This window comes from Cololabis saira, chromosome 6 (assembly GCF_033807715.1).
Source record: "Cololabis saira isolate AMF1-May2022 chromosome 6, fColSai1.1, whole genome shotgun sequence".
NCBI classification, from domain to species: Eukaryota; Metazoa; Chordata; class Actinopteri; order Beloniformes; family Belonidae; genus Cololabis; species Cololabis saira.
The window spans coordinates 8,552,336-8,573,007 of NC_084592.1; the positions used below are offsets into that span (position 1 = coordinate 8,552,336).

The 20,672-nt window shown below is 44.7% G+C and overlaps 1 protein-coding gene across 1 annotated transcript in view; it reads right to left on the minus strand.

Moving 5' to 3' along the window:
- Positions 1-515: 515 nt before the first annotated feature.
- The window catches only part of ankrd44 (ankyrin repeat domain 44), a 41,166-nt gene continuing 21,009 nt past the window's right edge, over positions 516-20,672 (minus strand). Inside the window, exons 7-28 of the mRNA XM_061723181.1 lie at positions 20,440-20,582; positions 20,103-20,315; positions 19,912-19,990; positions 19,726-19,840; positions 19,554-19,636; positions 17,055-17,118; positions 16,581-16,649; positions 15,737-15,877; positions 14,400-14,465; positions 13,598-13,709; positions 13,193-13,264; positions 12,673-12,874; positions 10,935-11,022; positions 10,726-10,843; positions 10,424-10,646; positions 9,391-9,478; positions 9,227-9,310; positions 8,986-9,131; positions 8,812-8,888; positions 8,642-8,724; positions 8,451-8,542; positions 516-6,273 (exon numbers count right to left, since the gene is read on the minus strand). Coding sequence (XP_061579165.1) covers positions 6,020-6,273; positions 8,451-8,542; positions 8,642-8,724; positions 8,812-8,888; positions 8,986-9,131; positions 9,227-9,310; positions 9,391-9,478; positions 10,424-10,646; positions 10,726-10,843; positions 10,935-11,022; positions 12,673-12,874; positions 13,193-13,264; positions 13,598-13,709; positions 14,400-14,465; positions 15,737-15,877; positions 16,581-16,649; positions 17,055-17,118; positions 19,554-19,636; positions 19,726-19,840; positions 19,912-19,990; positions 20,103-20,315; positions 20,440-20,582 — 2,612 coding nt within the window. The 3' untranslated portion in view covers positions 516-6,019. The remainder of the gene's footprint in view (positions 6,274-8,450; positions 8,543-8,641; positions 8,725-8,811; positions 8,889-8,985; positions 9,132-9,226; positions 9,311-9,390; positions 9,479-10,423; positions 10,647-10,725; positions 10,844-10,934; positions 11,023-12,672; positions 12,875-13,192; positions 13,265-13,597; positions 13,710-14,399; positions 14,466-15,736; positions 15,878-16,580; positions 16,650-17,054; positions 17,119-19,553; positions 19,637-19,725; positions 19,841-19,911; positions 19,991-20,102; positions 20,316-20,439; positions 20,583-20,672) is intronic.

Consider the following 20,672-nt stretch of genomic DNA (forward strand, 5'->3'; position numbering starts at 1 on the left):
TAAGACGCAAACTGTATAAATGTTGTTTGTTGGCGCGTGCAATGCAATGACATATTTTAAGAAGTAGGAAAAATAAGAAATTCGTAAGAAATGACAGTTCTTAAGAAAATATTGAGGAATTGCACTTAAGAACTTTCTTATGAACTTCTTAATTTTAGATCTTAAGACATTTCTTAAGATCGTTCTTAAGAATATATTGGTGAATCCGGCCCCTGTTGAGCAGCTCTTCCACCTGCGGTAGTCCACAGCTATGTATTCTGGCTCCCATGTTTGATTCTGATGAAACATAAATCATCCTTTAGGTATTTCACCCTCCACAAAGTAGTGCTTTCTGTAAAAACTGAATCTGGGGCGACTGACCCCCCCCCCCAAGATTCTGCAGAGCTCTGATTGATCAGCTCCAGTGATTAGGCTCTGCTACAGTTTCAGCGGGCGTCGTTGATCACTTTTCAATCTCCTTTATTAACAAAGGATTGCGTGTGGGGGAAATAAAAGAAACTGCTCAGCAGAAGGTCCAAACAGATCTTTTTGTTTTATTTGAACAGCTTCTATAAAACGAAGGGTAGCAGACAAATGGTCCTCAGCACGTCGTACTGCATCAGGAACTGGTATGAAAATCATGAGACACGTGACGATTGTCGGGACTGCTGAGGCTCACGTTCTGGTAGAACAACAACAACAATAATAATAATAATAATAATACTGTGCTTGCTAATGTTTGTGTGCTGTTCAGGCAGCCGACAGGGTTTCAGTTAAGCATCTTATCAATATCCACATTTGAACCCAACCTCATGTCATTGTCTCGTGGAAAGTCTCATACAAAGCTTTATGTGAACAAAGCTGTTGTTTTCACATCAGTACCTAAAGCTAAACACACTCACACACACGTCACCACTCAGGATGGAGATGTTCTGTTGTCTAACTGATGTCACATTGTCGATGCGTTTTCATTTGGGGGGAAGTTTAATCAACATTCGACTGCTCTTGTCTTGAGATTTGTCGACAATAAATTAAGACAAAAGAAAATCTCCAACCTGCAAGGAGAGAAAAAAAAAAAAAGTATTTCCAAAATTATTCAACACAATATTAATAACATCTCACATTAGGTTCAACATGATTAAAGGAGAAGTTCACACAAAAACAAATTACTTTTGATGCCGTCAAGTCGTGATGGTTTTGGATCGGTTTGTCCGAGTTTAGAGATATCTGTAATTTAAGTTTCAGTTAAAACGTGTTCATACGAGTAAACCTTTTCTTCACTGAGCGTGATTTATGGTTCTATGAAGAAGCAGCGTACAGCACCTACTACATCCATGCTGGTGTTTAAAAGTCGTTGGTGTCGCTCTGTAATTACACCACCAAACACTAGGTGGCACTGCAGGATCCTTCCTGCAGCGATGTAGCTCACAGCACAAAGTTTCCTTGTGTTTTCCTCCTTTATGTAGCTCAGACATGTCAAAGCAGCAGAGGAACCAGAATGTAAGTGTTGGAGATCCTCAGTGCTGCAATCTATCTTCAAAGAATTGACAAAGAATTAGAAGCAGAAAATACGTAGAACCCGATGCTACCAAGCTGACTAGCCACTTGTTGCGGCTCAAGGTGACCCAATACCTATTCAACTTTCACTCGCCCTCCGTCCATCCGTGTGAAATACGGATTGTACACTTCTTTGGTTTTGCGCGACGCTATTGCTAAAAATGCTATTGCCATCTCGTTGCTGCCAGGGAGAAAACAAACAAACAAAATGTGTTTTCTGGTTTCCAACCGTCCACACATGTAAGCCGTCTCCAAATTCCACCGTACGGGTTGAACTTTTCCAACACAGTAAAGAACATCATGTAAAAGACTTTCACGAGGACCGATTAGCGGTTCCCGCCAGAATTAATCTGCTAACGGACTTGTGCGCACGAGCCGACTGAACACAACTTTTCCACTTCCCGCAATCAATCCGCATGAAAACACGCCCCCTGGTGTTCAACGCAAAGAACTAGAGGTCTTTAGGGATGGTTGGCTGGATGCTAACGTTGCTCAACTATTGGGAAATAAACGTATTCTCCAGCTCCCCTCCACACTTGCAGCTGGCACAACTTTACTTAACAACTAAAAAAACCTGGCTGTTATTTGCACTTTGCAAACACAGCATAAACTTTTCTGTTCCAAATCCACCACGTGACTGGAAACTTCAGAAATGTTCAGAAAAACACATGAAGGAAAGGTTTTCAGATCTACATCAGAAATGACACCATATAAATTAACGGACAGATGGCGACAGTTCAGAAGCAGGTTTAAAAGGAGATAACGGGGTCAGGTTCCCCGCTACAGCGGACGCATGTTGGTTCAACCTAGAAACACAAACCAGCTTCAACAAGTAAATGCTAATAAAAACAATTAAAAAAGCCAAGTTCAACAATTCAAATAGATCTTTTTTCTCTGATCCCAAAACTATAATATTCTGTTTATTATTAACAATCAAAACACAGTTGTACTGCATTTCTAAAATGAAGGAGCAATACATCTTGTTTAAGAGCCTATTTACTGAAGACAGCTGAAGTGTAAGAATATCTTGCAGAAACTAGTTTTTACTAGTTTTTGTTCACCAACTTCAGTTGAGGGAAACTTCATTTTCCTCTCAGCAGCATCGACAGGAATCTCATTCATGTATCAAGGCAAAGGCAGAGGGCAAAAATCCTCCTTTCTTATTTGAATTTCTCAAAACATGGACAAACCCGCCTGTTATTTTGTTTTAGTTTTTGGTGAACTGACCCTATAAAGAACAAATAAAAAAAAATAAAAAAAAACTGAACCAACACAGTAAATGTTATAAAAGAAACCAAGAGTCAACATCAAGGCACTGGACACGTTAGAGACGATGGCACATCGTTGGTAGGCAGACGAAGGGGGGAGGACAGTGGTCAAGGCCCTGTGTTCCTTTACATTTAAGTGCTGGCAGTTTCTGTACCATCATGTCAGATACGATAAATAGCACAAAGAGCTAAGCTAAAAACAAGAGAGGTTTTGGTCTTTTGGAGAATCGAGACACTGTGATTGGACATTTAAAGCCGTCCAGGCGGGGAAGGTGTTCGCCTGTCCAGTGAGAACTTATTTCGCTACCCTGGGCTGCAAAAGTATAACATGAATGACCAGCAGGACGTTCTGCACACACACCACGTTCCTTACCAGGTACATCCCAAATCCCTCACCTGGAGATCCAAGATCCAGCCAGGCAGTTTGAATGTCTCTGCTCAGACGGGAGAGGACGGAGATTAAAGCCCAGCGGGACAGAGGACGAGCTCCACCTCTGTCACTGTTGCCAGATATACGATCATTATCGTATTTGTACGATCATTTTGACCTCTGTACAAGCAATACCTCTCAAAAAGTGAGTATTGTTCATGACTATTATTCACTATTAGTCTAATTTGGAATAAGATTCATTTGTGGCATGCGATCATTTTTGCGAAATCACGCTCGTTTTGGGTTATCTGTACGATAATGGGGTTTTGGTTAACTGACAACACGGAGCTCTGTAGACGGAGCAGGAATGTGTTTGAGAAAATACCCTGTTGGCCTGTTTGTGCTGATTATTTCCTCATAAATACAGAAATAGTTTGGTAGATCAAAGCCTACAAGACTAAATGTGAACAGTTTTGTAGTCTCTAATGTCTTCTTCTTTAAGCTGGTTTTTGTTGTTATTTTGAAAAAATCAACATCTAATAATATTATTTTTTAGGTTCTTATCCTTTGTTAGATAATAAGTCAGTGTTGGTTTAAAGGAACATTCTGGCGTTAAAAGAAACCCTCCGTCGGGCCATCTGCGCACTGGAACTATGTAAAAATACTGTAAATTGCTATTTGAAGCCTCTGAAAAGACTCCAAATATTTAGGTGACACACAAACTGAAGTAGTTTTGACATAAACATCCAAGTACCGATTTATCTCAGTGGACGACGAGGCGATGAGCGCCTGTACAGACGTACTTCCAGAGGACGGCTGGCGGGACGGAGACGCCTGTGCAAAGGGTCCTTTCTGTACACAAGGTTATAAAATCCTCGGTACAGCTTGGTGGTCGTGGTTATTCATCTATAAGTGCCGATCCGTCGACCCTTCCCCCCCCAAAGAAACTTTAATACGAGGAAGCAGCTCTGGATAATGGATGTAATGGATTCTTTCAATAAAAAACATCGGACATGCTTCCTGGTGATCAAATTACCAGGGGGAAAAGGTCACCTTCAGTTATCAATCAATTAATCAATCAATCAATGTATCTCTAGTTGCACCATTAAATTGGCCTTTTGAAGGTAAAGTGATGGCACAAATGTAAACAACGTATTTAATGGGAGTGTCTGAGGTCGTCCTGTTATTATGAAGATCTGATCTGACCCTGTTGAGGGAGCTGAGACGTACCGGCGGCGCGGCGGCGCCTGGTCCACATCTAGACTACGACGCTGTACAGTTCACATTCCAGCCAGGTTTCATTGAGCCCAACAGCAAACTCCAAACTTGTGCTTCAGATGTCCAAACTATTAAAAAAAGTACCTGTTGACGTGACACTTCAGTGCACGTCTGTTACTTACACATGGACGCCAAACATTTGGTTCAAGGACGAGCATTAAAAAAAAAAAAAAAGAGGGGGAAAAGAGAAAAAAAAAACAAAAAAAAAAAAAATCATTAAAAGTTTAAAATTACACTTTTCTTTCTTAATAGTCTGCTTCATTTTATACAAACAGTTAGAAATGGCTTTTTGAAAGAAAACTGGCGTCCGGGAGGCGCGAGGCGCTGTTGCCGCGCAGACGCCGAGTACCGAGGTCGGTTTGGATTTGAGCACCCGTGAGTGGGAAGAACGGACCGTGGTGCAGAGGAACACATGCGCTTCTGGACCGGACCGGGCCCAGGTCCTGCTCTTCTTCTCTGTGGAGCGTGGGGGTCCGTGGGAGCCCGTGGGGTCTGTGGGGGGCCGTGGGGGTCCGTGGTCCACAGAGGTGCAGAAGCTGCAGCAGCACATGGAGCCCCGAAGGTTCAATGTTTAACTCATTAAAGACCTTTTATGAGGTAAAAAAAAAAAACTCTCAAAAACTCATCGGGTGTTATTTAAATATTAATTTTCATAACTGGATTAATATTGTAAAATTTTATAAATCATTATACTCTTTTCTGTGTATTTTTATGTAACTTTTAAGCTGCAAAGACTGAAAAACCCTCAGAAGTTTAGGACCTTTCATACGCTGTAACATATATGTAACATTTTACATTTCCCATCCAAGGTTTTTGTCCCCAAAAGGTCTGAACATCGGACATGATTTGTTCAACAACTGTTATAAAACTGGAACATACTATTTTTTTTCCGTTTTTACTGTTTCTGGCGTTTATTGAGTTTTGGTTATTAAAAATATAATAAACCACATAGTGGCTTTTTTTTTTTAAATAATTAAATGATTGAAAATAAATATTTCCTGTTTTTACTTGAGACTTTTGCTAGTTTCTCTCTCCCCACATGAAGCTGAATATCTTTAAATGTCGTACTATGCTCAAGGGCATTAAAGGCAGGGTAAGTGATAACGCATGTTGCTATCTGAGCCAGCTCCTCCCTCCTGACCCCAACAACGTCATCCAGGTTTTCACTGAATACGACGAAAACTGTTTTGGTTTAGGTACAAAGAATCGCTTACCCTCCCTTTAAATAACATTAAAAAGTTAAATTAAAAGTTTTTATCCAAGCAACTCACTGTTTTCATTCCTATAATGTTTTTGTTTTTTCCACAGGCTGAGAAATAAAAAGCATCCAAGTCTCAGCAGACAGTGGGGGGGGGTGGCGTTGTTATGAAAATTAAGAGGAAATAACACTCATTTATTTAATATTGAACGTTCGGGGCTCCGTCACTGCAAACCTCTGTTCTGCTTCAAGGAGCGTGCAGGGAAACCTCGTCCCTCTAAGAGGCGGGTGTGTGTGTGTGTGTCTGTTGGTGTGTGTAAGAGAGAGAGAGCAGTTCGAGGTAATGGGAGAGTCTGCTTGGGCGGGCGATCAGAAGGTTTCTGAGTCCTCGGAGTCATTTTCAGTGGTTCCCTCGCTGGAGGGCCCCGAGGGGTTCCTGGGACTGCGTGGCCCCCGAGGGGCCGAGCCTTTACCCCCCTGGTGGGGCAGCTGCCTCAGCAGGGAGCCTGGGGAGGGAGCCCCGGAGCTGCAAGGGGAGCAGAAAGGCATCATGGTAGCCAGAATGAGAGCCAGACAGTCAGCCACCTCTCTGCTAGGAGCACAAGCCAGAGCAGGCGTCAGACCTGAGACAGAAAGACAGAAGACGGGGAGGAGGAGACGTGGACAGGGGGGCAGCAGGGGAGGCAAAGCAGAGGACAGAGAACGGAGCAGCATTCCGTTAGTTTCAGCCAGCTGACAGTTGAACGGAGACGAAGGAACACGAGGACGATCACAACAAGAATCTCAGAGGGCTGAAGGTGGTTCTCCAAGAACACAGCAGAACCTTCAAGAAAACATTCTCCACCTCATCACTGAACTCGTCTATAATGGCACAGAGAAAGCAGAGAGGATTGAACCCATTAGGACAGGGGTCGGCAACCTGCGGCCCTTTAGCGCTGCCCTAGTGGCTCCTGGAGCTTTTTCAAAAATGTGACTTTTTTTCGCGAAATTTTGACTTTTTTCTCAACATTTCGACTTTTTTTCACGAAATTTTGAATTTTTTTCATGAAATTTTGACATTTTTTCACGAAATTTTGACTTTTTTTCACGAAATTTTGACTTTTTTTTCACAAAATTTTGACTTTTTTTCATGAAATTTTGACTTTTTTCTCAACATTTCAACTTTTTTCTCAAGATTGTAATTCAACATTAATCTTGACATTTCGACTGTTTTCTCGACATTTCCACTTTTTTCCTCAACATTTCGACTTTATTCTCGAAGTGCATAATGAAAAAAAAAAATCTTTCCCCAGTTATAACTAATATAGCTACATGCAGCATGTGTTGCCTTCATTCTAAGGCTTATACAAGACTTTTCATTTTTTGCGGCTCCAGACATATTTGTTTTTTGCGTTTTTGGTCCAATATGGCTCTTTCAACATTTTGGGTTGCCGACCCCTGCATTAGGACCTTTCTGCCCTCAGTGATGCCTTCACTAACTGAGATGAAGTAACGTTTCAGCTCCTCGGCTCCTAAAGGTCTGGAGCTGCTTTCACAGTTCGTGTCGGGTCGTCATCCACCTGCACCGAGAACAACTGGCCTCTAAGCTTCGTACAACGTTGTTGAACGCTCTTACTTCTCTCATCATTTTGACACAAATGTATCTCGGCTTCATCCGTCATCTCCCCAGGGTGACGCGTGCTTCTTCTGTTAAAGGAGCATGAGGCTCCTTTTAAGAAATGAGACTCTCTAGCGCCACCCTTCACCACGACGGCCGTTGGGGGTACTGCAGCCAACAGTGAAGCCGGCACGGGAGAACGGGGAGAACGTGCATGCAGCGTCATGTGACGTCACATCCGCAGCCCAGCGCGGGAAATTCGGGACCGAATTGCAGCACATTTTGCAGCACACAGCCTGTTCAAGGCAAAGGAGAGATACACTAGAGGAAACATTCTTTTGGGTTTGGAACGCTTAATCTGACATTATTACTAGAAAACTTAAAATGTATACGGATTTTTTTCATAAATCTTGCCACAATCCGGCCTCAAGCTCCTTTAAAAGCGACATTTCACTCTTTGATTCAGAGATAAAACTTTAACTTCGTCAAAGTGATGTAACTCTTAAGAGTGTTACGTTACTCTTTGATTCAGAGTGATACTTCTGTTAAAAGTACTATCACTCTTCTGTTTGGGGAGATTCATCACTCCCGTGGGTGAAGTGCAACAACAACCATGAAGCCGTTTGTTTAAGTTACTAATGACATTATTATATATTGATATAAAATGTACTTTTGATCTTTTTTGCCTAAAATGATGGGCAAGATTGTTCTAGTGATATCTCATTCTTCAATAGATTATTTGATAAATGTGTTATTTTTGTATTCATATAACTCATATGAACAAATAATGTGTGTGTAATTACATTAATGAAGAAGTCACGATGGGCTAACAGCAGCTCCCTCCGTCACCTTTATATATTTATATTTTGTAGTAGAATTTCCTTTTTTTTTTCCTTTTTTTTTTCCTGTTTCTTTTCTTTTTCTTCTACTACCTCTTTAGGTTTGCTTTTAATTTTTGTCTTGTATTGTATATTATGTGTCGGACCCCAGGAAGAATAGCTGCGGTTTTGCTGCAGCTAATGGGGATCCAAATAAAACTATAAACTATAAACCTTCACCTGTTATCTCTGCTGAAGTTGAACTGTTTTAAAAAGTAACCACTTTTGAAGAAACCACATAAAAAGTTGAGTTCATGCTGCAACACGGAAGAACACTCATGCAGACGATCACAACATCCAGCCTGCAGCAGCGGCTGCATCCTACCGTTCTCGTCCACCGTCTGGACGTTGGCTCCGCGGGACAGCAGCTCCTGCACCGCCTTCTTCAGGCCGCTCCGAGCCGCCAGGTGGAGAGGACTGCCGGAGAAACAACCTTTTAGTGATGACGGCGTTTCTCTACCACAAAAGGTTAATTCCAGTGACACAGAAAGTATAAGATATCTGATCCAGCCTCACGTTTGCAGCGCTGCGTTTGTGGCGTTAATGAGCGGCGTGTCAGACAGCTTCTGCAGGATCAACAACACGCAATCTTCCTTTCCCTGAGAAAGGGAACACGTTACGGGTGAGATGGAGCGATTACCGGGGCAAACAATCATGGAGGAGGCTGCCCCCTTGTGGACGCTTACATTACTACAAGCCAGGTGCAGCGCCGTGTTGCCATCTTTGTCTGTCAGACTGAGGTTGGCGTTGGTCAACAGCACCTCTGGAGAACGAAGCACGTACATGAATATACTGCTCATGTAGGAACAAAAACCACTGCTGTTTCCTTAAATTGGAATAAACTTAAATAAAAACCGTACCGAGAGCCTCGGCCCGACCCTTTTCAGCTGCCATCATCAGTGCAGTGCAACCCGACTGGTCTACAGTGTCTACAGGTGCATCGTGGGAAAGGAGTAGCTGGATGCAGTCGATGTGACCTGCAAACGCAGCGGCGTGAAGAGGAGTCCTGCAGGAGAGGAAGAAAAGCAATGACAGAAGATGCAGCGGAGACCAACAAACTGGCCAAACTGGACTGTCAACGTCTCCGTGGCGACGCCTTACCTTCCCTTGGCGTCTTTGCAGCCAGCGATGTCTGATCCCATCGCCTCCAGCAGCAGCGACGCGCAGGGCTCGTGATCATCCACCCTGACAGTTTGAACACAAGCAGAAGTTCACTGACTGGTTAAGAAAACAAACCTCAGGAGTAAATGTGAGCGCAGACTTACACAGCACAGTGTAGAGGCGTGAACGGATTCCCGTCAATACAGCGACAGCCTTTCTGCTCCAGCAAAACCTCCACACATGCCTCGTGACCTACACACACACACAGGAGAGAAGCTGATGTTTTTGCAGGACCTCAACTCTCATGTGGACGACAACAACAATCTGTGGTTGACACTTCTGAACCTGAGTGGCTGAACATCTGATACTCGCTACTATTTACAAAAACTATGTTTGAACAAGTTCACCCGGCACCAGGACATCCCTGATAACTAATTGAGTGGTTTTTGGATGAATGATCAGAAGGCCACTACTTGCTGATCTGAGGGAGGCCCTGGCAGGTAGGGGGTTAAAAGTTCTTTAGAATAACTAGGGGCTTGGTTATTTAGGGCCTTAAAAGTCAGCAATAAAAATTAAAAATCAATGCGATATTGAACAGGAAGCCAGTGAACGACAGAATTGGAGTGATATGTCCAAATTTTCTTGAGGCAGTGATCAGACAAGCAGCAGCGTTTTGTACCAACTGAAGGCGGTGGAGTGATGATTGAGAAATACTGGTGTAAAGGGCGTTACAATAATCCAGGCTACACAGAATAAAAGCGTGGGCAACTTTGTGGAGATTATCAGGAGATAAAAAAGATTTGATTTTGGAAATCAACTTCAGCTGGTAAAAACACGATTGGACAACTTTCTTAATTTGTTCATTAAAACAAAGGCCGGAGTTAAATAAAACACCCAAATCCCTAGCAGTTGGTTGGATGTACCTAGCAGACGCAGCTTATGACCTCAGAGTTTTATACTCAGTTGGCCTAGAGGCACGTCTAACTGAGCAGAGAGCTCTGAGTGTAAAGCTCCTGGAATGAGGTCGACCACCTCCAACCTTAAGGCCATGATCCTTAGAGACAGAAACGGGTCAAATGTCCAAACTAAGTAAGGGATGTCCTTAGGAAGTGGTTGGGGGTCTGTCCAGACAGATGTGGCAGACGTACATGTAAATGCATGAAATGAGCCCGTCTGGTGTCCTGTGGGGTGACTGACCGTAGTAGCAGGCCCAGTGCAGCGGCGTGTAGCCACTGCTGTCTCTCAGGGGCGGCAGAGACGACGGCTCGGAGCAGGCGATGCTCAGCAACTCGCTCAGCCAGGACGCGTGGCCTCGGGCGGCCGCCAGGTGGATGGCCGTGCGACCCCGGGAGTCGCCCACCAGAACCGAGGCCTCCTGCTCCAGCAGACACTGGACACACTCCTCCTGACCGCACAGCAGCTGGGACAGACAACTGGACGTGAATATCACAGGTGTCAGCTCTCCGCCCCCCCCTCCCGCGTGGCGGCGGGATGCTCACCCCGAGATGCAGCGCAGTCAGGCCGTTATTATCCGCCCCGTTGACGCTGGCTTCCCTCTCCAGCAGCAGCGACACGGCATCAACGTGGCCTCCTGCCACCGCCAGCATCAGAGGAGTCCTGCAGACAAGACCAAGCTTCCTATTTAAGATGCTGACAGAGAGAAAGTCATGGCGGCAGCAAACGGGAGGTGTGGAGACGCGTGACTCACTGTCCCTGAGAGTCCGCAGCATCCAGAAGGTCTGAACCCTCCGACTCGTCCAGCAGGAGGCGCACGCACGTCGTATGGCCGTTCATCACTGGCCAGAGAGAAAACACAAACAGCAGCGGATATTTTTATTCACAGATCGTAAGACGACACATGAGCTCAGTGAGCTCGGCCTCCGGTTACGTCACTGCTGAAGAAAGGAAGTCAAATGTGAGCAGTACACAAACAACCAGCTCCTAGACACTCGTTGCTGGAAGAATAAAAACAGAAGGACTTGGGCCCGAAAGGATCCGGCCACATGAGCAGCCAACGATGGGATGTAGCTACATTTTAAGAAAGCTCCTTTCAATCACGTTTTAGTTTGCTGCGCTTGAGTGTGCGTTGGTGAAAGAATGAGAGCGTTCAGCTCCAGGAGGAAATAATCATTACCGTTAGACCCGATGAGATGATGAGCTCCGTTACGTTGATGTGGTCGGGTTCTGGGACCCGGATCAGCGACCCCCAGGGCTGCCGAGTTCAACGCCACAACCGTTCTTCAGACAATGATGTTAAACTGGAGCAGAAGTGCTGACCCACATTTAGCAGATAAGTGCAGCGTGCATGTGCTGCAAATACTTCATCACACACATTTTCTTGACCCTATCATCCCAGGCTGTTGTCACGGCGACCGCAACGCACTCCGTGTGTTTTAACACCTCAGCTAATCCCAGGCATCCTTTCTGATTGGCCTGCTGAATTATTTTTATCCTCGGTGGTGAAGAAATGTATCCCCCCCACCCAAAGTATTTTCACCATTACATCGTAATTAACAAGTAATAACAACCTAAATACACAGAGTCCGTGTTCATTCTGCTTGTGCTGTGATTTTGATACCGGGAGCGAGTCAGAGCCATCGCGCCCACAGAAAGCAGTTTTATTTTGAAAATCAACCGGATTTTCTTGCATTCCAAAAGTCCGACTTCTGGCCCGCCAAAATAAAAGATACAGTCAGTCAAATGAATGAAAAACTGAAAAGAATCCTCATATTTTACAGGATCACAACCAAAAATCCAGAGAAAAAATGCGACAGAAGATGAAACAAGATGTGACATTGCTGATCGGATGGTGGACAGCAGTATCTCCCCAGCTGAGGAAAGCTCCCATGTTTTCTGTTAAACTGATATCGAAAAAGATATATTTTAAAGATTAAAAAAATATTAATTTTGTTTATTTATTTGGCACATTTAAAAACAATATTAGGAGAAAATATTTCTGCAAATGTAGTGGTTCAGTTCATGTTCAAAATAGGCCTACCGCCTACGTTATGTAGCTTAAGTGTAAGGTTTACACAAGAAACACGTTTTCATATAGCCTATACTGTTGGACCGCTGTTGTGTGGTAATTTATCTGAATAAAAATATTTCTCAAAATTACCCCCCCCCCTCTGGTTTTTTCACAAATCGCACCCTGGGTATATCTATTTACTTATTACTCTGCTCAACTGTTTTCAGTTTTGAGTCTACTGGAAAGTTTAATCAAGTCATCTATTATTCTAGTATTCTTTTCCAAGGTCATGGGTGTCTGCTGGAAACTACCTCGGCTCTACCTGGACGACCGGGAGATGGGAGATTTCCAACTTTGAAAGTTCCCAGAACTTTGCAGCCCTGAGCACAAGTAGCACATGAATCCAACCGTGTCCAGGCAGAGTGGATTTAAATGAAAGGGGAGGTATTGTTGGGATGCACAGACAAAAACCGCCCACCTGCCAGGTGCACAGGTGTGCGTCCGTACTGCTGTTCGGTGGAGTGAGGCGATGCCCCCTGGCTGAGGAGGGTGTGAACGCAGTCGGTGTGGCCCCTCAGGGCGGCCAGGGCCAGAGACGTCCTCCCCAACTCGTCCCCCTGGTCCACGTCCCTCTCCCCCTGCAGCAGCACCTCCAGAGCCTGAGCGTGGCCGTGGTACGCCTGCAGAGACACCAGCCATCTTTAACAGCTGAGCAGTTTAGTCTTTGATGCGTCCTTTAAGTCTTTGCGTTGTTAGAAAAATAACTCTAATCCTAAAAAACAGTATGCTAAACATGATTGAATAAAAAATGAAAATAAATCTAATAAAATATCTGCGTTAATTAAGAAAAACAGGATCTGTCCACCACCATTAAAGTTAAAGCTGCTACTCCAGCTGAAGTCAGGTTTTATATCAGCACTGCTGCACTGCTGCCCCCCCAAAGAAAAACAACCGTGCAGATAAATGTCTCGTTCTCGTTGTTGGTGTTTCTGACTCACGGCGAGGTGCAGAGGGCTCCGGGCGCTCGGAGACTCGGGGTCGTCCTGGTGACCGTCATCTCTGTCCAGCAGCTGCAAGTTACAATAAAATGCTGTGAAAACCTATTCTTTTTAAGGATTTGGTCTAAATGATGGTTTAATTGTGCTGGTTGAAGTTATTGAGAAGCAGAGATTCCTGATTTTTCTATGCAGCAACACCACTTCTGACCTCATGGGAGCTCCCAACACTGATGTGGTAATGAGGACGGACGGTCCGGCAAACCTTGAAATAAAACTTTGTCCCACTAGAGGGCTGCTTCATGGCCCTGCCATAATCATTTTATTGGGATATGCTGTCCCCAGGTGGTCAGAGGTGAATCTGCCACATAGCATAGCTTTAAAGTCTGTGCGTGCACGTTAACTGACCAGTTCCAGGCAGTGGCGATGTCCGAAGGCCGCAGCGTAGTGGACGGGACTGTAGCCCTGGTTGTCCTTGAGCGAGGCCGTCGCGCCGCTCTGAAGCAGGAACTCCAGACATCTGCAACGTCATCAAGAGGCTCGTCACACAGCCGACTTCCATCTGGTTTATGTTTTTACTTATAGATGTTTCATCACAACAGTGAAAAAATTATCGCATCACCCTGTTTCATCCAATTAATTTCCTTTTTCTTAAGTCATTTATTCCATCCATCCATTATCTATACCCGCTTTATCCTTTTCAGGGTCACGGGGGTCTGCTGGAGCCTATCCCAGCTAATCACAGGTGAGAGGCAGGGGTTACACCCTGGACAGGTCGCCAGTCCATCGCAGGCCACATACTGTATACAGCTAGACAACCAGGCACACTCACACTCACACCTACGGGTAATTTATAATCATCCATTAACCTACTACGCATGTTTCTCCACACAGAAAGACCCCCGCCAGGTAATTTATTTGATCTAGAAATACTTTATCAACACCAAAGAGATATTATCTTATTAGTACACTTTTTTTTTTTAATTTCATCCTGTTTATTTTAGTCTTCTCACAGGGGTTGTTCTATTCTATCCTAAACTATAAAGAACTGCTCGTTTTAATTAAAGCACCATGTTTCTGAAGGAATATTTGTTCACATTCAGGACGTGTTGAAGATTTAAAAATATGAATTGGTTAGTTATTATTCCTGTTAGTGGAGTTGGGCCCAGGTCTGGTCCAGATGTGTTTCTGTATCTCCTGGTGGACTTACAGCGCTGCCTCTTTCTCTCTCTCTGCTTGAACTCCTTCGCTCTCGGGCTCCAGGGCAACACGGCGCCTGTGGGGGTTTGGGAGGGATAAAGAGAGGGTAAGAATGCTATGCTACCGAGTAAGGAGCTACAAACATAACATTCCAGGCGCTGGATGTAAACCCGGAGGTCGAGCACAACTAACGCTACGTCACCATCACCTGTGGTTACCCTGGAAACGAAGAGGCATGAGCCATCTGGTTTCTATCTGCAGCAACAGGAGGATGCTGACCCGAGATCTGAGAGCAGATGTGCTCCTCCTCGCTCAACCGTGTCGTCAGTAACAAAGGAGGCTCTGGGTGACTTTTCTTGTTGTAAGCATAAGTTCTTTTGCATCCATCAGGTTTATCTTGTGACCTGAGAGTTATGCTGGGTAGTCCGAGGCTCGTCTCCAGCCATATCCAGTCAAAGCAATTACTCATGACCTCAACAGTCTGGTACTGTAATCCTTCAGCACATGAAGCACATTTTCCTGATAAAACATTTCGACTGTTAACCTGATTTTAAATTGTAAGACTTTGACTTATCATCAACACAAATATTGAAAATCAGCGCCAGAGTGAATGGGCCTGTGTTAATCCAACAATCATCTTTTTTATGGCCCCTGACAGTTAGCTAACAGTAGTTAGCCAACAGTTAGGGAGGTTGACCACAATAATCAGCTATAAAAGCCGTCACAATGATAATGTTCAGGAAAAAAAGAAGCATTTACTTCAGAATTTCAAGCAAACCTTTGAAATGTCGCCTCATAGCTGCTTCGTTGAACGGCTCACTCACTGCTGCATTTATTGATTTCTTCAGGTTTATGACATGGTAGACCACAGATTCTTTTAAAATGCCTTACTGTGGTTTAATGTTTAATAGCAGTGCTTAATGTAAGGGTGTTCCACAAGGTTCCACTCCTGGACCCCTTCTTTTTATCCTATTTTCATTAATGATTAGCCAACGATAAATGTACATTGCTTAATTCATCCTTATGCTGATGACAGTGTTATTTATACTTCCAATTCTGATGTTTTATGAATCCAATAGCTCCCACTCTCTGATATCCAAAATGGTTTTATAAAAATAAATCTAAGTAACAGGTAAAATATTTATGTTTTCAAAAGGAATTGTAAAGTAATTGTCATGAAACAATTAAGAAAGCCTACTCTTTCAAATGTCAGAATACTCAGAAGATGCATCTGAGAATATGAAGTGGACAAGAAGGCCTGCCTCTGCTTCCCGAAACCAAATAACCACGAGAAGACACGAGAAATGACTGCAAGATATCTTGTTTCAGTGACTGTGTACATCATACCTCTTCTCCAGGTCTGAGGCGGCTGCATAGTGCAAGGCCGAGCGCCCCCACTGGTCAGTGGCGTTGATGGCGGTGCCACAAGCCACCAGAGTCTCCAGACATTGGTAGTGACGGCTGGCGGCTGCATAATGGAGGGGCGTCCTGGGAGATGACACGGAAGACGGATGTCCGATCAGCAGATCACCAGGAAAACACAAACTACAGATCTCCGTAAAAAGCTTTTAGTGAAAGTAATGCAGTGAATATGAGCAGCGCTGCATTAAAAGTAAGCAACGTTCTGTTTTGTTTTTTCCACGTAAATCATTTAGATTGTGGTGATTTTTAGCTGCTGCTGCAACTGACGATCGCACATCCTCCTGTAAACATTTACCTAAACACATTAAAGTCGAGTTGTCAGCTGCTTTGATGGAAAAATACATATGGGAACACTTCTAATTAATAATTTTCAAGTTATAAGAATTTTAAAGCTGAAACAATCCCCGGTGGCTTTAATGAAATGTTTATCACGTCTTAGTGAAACGCCACAGGGATACAGTACAACAGCTCCCTTTCTCAAAAGGCCTTTACAGCTTTTTTTTGTCCACAGCAGCCAGTTTTAGAGGTTTTAAATCTCCACACTTGTTTCCCTACCCCAGTTCGGACTCTGAGATGTCACAGCTGTCTTTAAATCCTGGAACCTGTTTTCAGGCCTAAACAAAGCGACAGCTGTTCAAGTCCAAGTTTACGAGTCTGTATTTACTTTAACGGATTTAAATATACTCTCAAGCACTGAAAAACTTTACTTTTGTTCAAAATATGTCTCTCTGGAGACACTCGTGTCAACAACTACAAACAGAGCACAGACCTGCCACAGTTGTCTCTCCTGTTGTGTTCCCCCCCGCTGCTCAGGAGAAGCTTCACGCAGTCCACATTTCTGTGGAGTAGAGAACAGAAAGATCAAAGCAGCTGTCACACTGTGGATTAAAAAAAAAACAATTAAATAAACAACAAAAACTAAAAAACAATTCACTCTCAACTCAGGAATCAGGAACCACAAACGGGTCGTAAGGTAATTTCTGGGTTGTCAGAATTCAAGACGCTGACGGGAGACGCTGTATCTGCATCACAGAGGACGATGCTCAGCGTTGGCCGCTGTGTTTTTCATGTAATGAAGCATTCTTGTTCCCACGATCAGATCTAGAGGCCCCAGAGCAGAGCCCTGAGACACTATCTCCCATGAGGTAATGGATCGTAGACCAAGTTCTTGGCTATCCTGGGGGGTCATGACTTGTAAAAGAGTTTATTTTCTGGTTGCAAATCAAACGTGGAACTAACTCACCCTCCGGCGGCGGCGGCATGTAGGCACGTCCTCCCGAGGCTGTCCGGGGTGTCTATCTGGAAGCCTGCGGACAGTACCGAGTCGTTACACATTATGCTAAACCTCCGACCTGAGGGGGGCAGCGCAGGAGACGGGGAGGAAGGCAGGACAAGAGAGACGAGGGCAGGAAGAGGAGGAGGTGGACATGGAGAAAGAGACAGGTGTTAGTGCAACAGGTGGAGGGAAAACAAGTGATCACACATGCACAGGAACACACGGACAGGTAAAAGCTGTAGTCACAAACACAGAGAGCCACACGTGAGACTTCGAGACAGTCGGAGAAGAATCAGAAGAATCCAGTTCTCTAAATGTGTTTGACTTCTTTGGTACAGAATGAGGAACATCTGCTCTTTTTCAAGAAAAACAATTGTATCTTTGATGTCTTAGTATGTTCCACAGAAACGTCAACATCTCAAAAGACTATTTTGAGCTTCTAAACATTTCAATTCTTTGGAAAAAAAAGTTGTAAAATCTGAGATCGATCAGAAAAAAGACAAAAAAGAGGAGAACTTTGTTCTATTCAGTTCTTCTTGCACAGAAACACAGTTATCTGGTTTTGTTTTGGTTTGTACCGCAAGCTAACCTGGACCCCCCCAACTCAAACAGCTTTGACATTAGACGCCCTTCCTGTCACAACCCTCCCTGTTCACCATGAAAACACTGGCTTGTGGAAACTAAAATGATAAAATAACACTTTAAGACCGTTTACAGTGTTTGGTCCTTTTACAGAGTAAAGGGTCAGACGAGCACCAATGCTTCAAGAACTCCAAACGGTCAGTGACGAGCTTTTGCTCACATTACCAGCAGGTGGTGGCCGCTGGAGTGTGAGGAGGCTGCTCCCCACACTGAACAGTGAAACAGGGACTTTAAGCTCTGGATCTGACGGCGACAAATACGTCCAGCTGCTGCTCTGCAGCTGCCCGGGGCTGCAGCGCATGTAAAGGACTTCTTTGTTGTTCCCTTCAGGAATCCAGCAGATCCACATGAGCGGAGCAGTTCAGTGAGCTAAATTATCAAATTATCTGCATTTCTACCCAGGGAGGGGTTGGCGTCGTCGTCCCTCTACTCGCGCTCCTATTTAACGTCTCAGTAGTTTAGTTGTGAGAAAGAAAAACACCGGAGAAGAATGTATCTAAGTAATACGCATGACCGTAAAAACATCCTGAATCATCACGTAGCACGTGTGAAGCGTGCAAAAGAGAAATGTTGGTTGGATATCTGCAGACAGACACCGCTGGGAGGGCGGTTTGAATTTGGTTTATCTGAAGCTTTGCGTACTAAAACAGAAGTCGCTCCCTCACGTTTGCTTTTTTACATTTGCAGGTTGTTTAAAAAGATGAAAACTGGAGAGAAATAAAGTTTTAAAATATAATCTTCCAATATATAAATGAGAAACGCACTGATTTCAATTGTTCACATGAATTCCAGGTGAAATAACAGTCTGACCTGCTGATTCCAGTTATTTTTGTTGGAATGATAAATAGCAACTCAATCAATCAGTTTTTAGCCTCTCAGTCTTCGCTATCGCCGCAGCGGCGATTTTCAGGGAGTTTGGTTCTGGTTCGTGAATATATACGTTCCTATTCTGGTTGTCGGTGAAAAAAAAAAAAACTGACTGATACTTTATCAAACCCTGAAGGGATTTTTTTTACTGTTGCAATGCAAATAAATAATTAAGAAAAATAAGGGACTTTAATGTTTTGGGATGTTGTATTCGTAGCTGATGATGTCACATGCAGCCCCGGCAGGAAACACCGGTGACCTCACAGCCAACACGCTAATATCCGGGGTTCAAAGATACTCCTTCACAGTGACGCATCCATGAAAGCACGGCTTTGCTTAAAAAAAAACTGCTGTTTACTGAGCGGAAAAAAAATTCCCTCTCAGAAATCTGTTAAGGTGCATTTATAGACCTCTTTGAAAAGTTGGATTTCTGAGTGCTCTGCATATGACATAAATACTACTACTACTGCTGCTACCTACAACAACTATAATGTTATATCTCTAAAATTGAGCCGTTTTAGCTCCTGCCTCTTTAAGGCGCCCCCCCCATCCCCCAAAATCCTCCAAATCAGCCTGCTTCAACCTGCTTTTGATTAGCCAACATCTGGAAGGCTGGGTTGCATAAATCTTTACATAATACATGAAAGCAGAAGTTATATACACTCAAACACCGACACCGACACTAAATATCCAGGAAGACCTTGTTTTTAAGAGGAATCAGTTCTTCGCGTATTCAGTTTCAACCAGGAAAAGCCCACTTAACACCACCCTGTATGGATGTTTAGTTTATTTTAAGATATTTGACTTTACTTTTGAGTGGCTTTTACATGCGAAACGCAACAAAAGCGTCCGTTGTCTTACAGCTTTTGACACTGAGGTGTCAGATCATGGTGGGGGGGGGGTTGCATGAGTGTGAACTTCTCCAAGTCCACACCCCGCTGCGTGGGATTGAGTTACCTGAGGACAGCAGCTTTCTGCAGCAGTCAGCGTGAGCGTTCAGGGCAGCCAGGTGCAGAGGAAACATGCCGTGGATTCCTCGCCTTCAGAGAAACACGCAGGGAGAAAACATTGGTCTCTTTCATCCAGCACAATGCCGTTGTAATAACTTCCAAAGGGGCGATGGCCTCACCTGGTGCAGTCTGCTCCGCTTGTGATGAGCGTGTTGATGAGGAGCTCGTGGCCATAGCGGGCCGCAATGTGGAGCGGCGTGTTCCCGTCCTTGTCCACGCTGTCGATCTCGCCGCCTGAAAATCAAATGTGATCATTTAGAGACGAATTTGCAGAACGCAACCACGAGAACGAGGTTGAGACTCACCGTTCTGGATGAGGGTCTGGGAGCGGGTGAAGCGTCCGTGAACCGCTGTCATGTGAAGAGGACTCTTGCCATCGCGACTCTGACGACGGGAGAGGAGAAGGATTCGGGTTCGTTATTAATGCTTGGGCCTGATGCTTTGTTGTTCTTCATGTGAGAAAGTCTCCTTCCTGCAGGGTTCGTGGTGAACAAACCTGCACGTTGACTTCGGCCCCGTTGTTGACCAGGAACTCCAGACAGAGCGCGCCGTGTGTGGACGCGGCGGCGAAGTGCAGCGGGGTGAAGCCCTTGTTGTTGGGCTGGCTGACGTTGGCGCCGTAGTCGATCAGCTCGCTGACAACGGCGTCCTGACCGTTGAAACAGGCCACGTGGAGCGCCGTGTTCCCAAACGCGTTGGACTCGTCTATCTGTTGCCGAGACAGGAGACATGAGACGATGACAAAGGGGCAAGGTGTTGTTGGGTTGGGTTTGTCGTGGAGCTGTCATGCTGTTTTCATGTTCTGGGTCGTGTGACTGAGTTGGTGTCCTGACCTCCACCGCCAGGTTGAGCAGATGTTTGACCACCGCGATCTGTCCGCTGGAGGCCGCCGCGTGCAGTGGTGCGTACCCCCGCTTGTCCTTACAGCTGATCTCTGCACCCTGACTCACCAGGAGACACACTACGTCCAAGTGACCTGCAGGGGGCGCAACAGCACATAAGCTCGGGTCACCTGAGGAATCTGTGCACATGAACAGGATTTACACTTTTATGAGATGCGTCACGT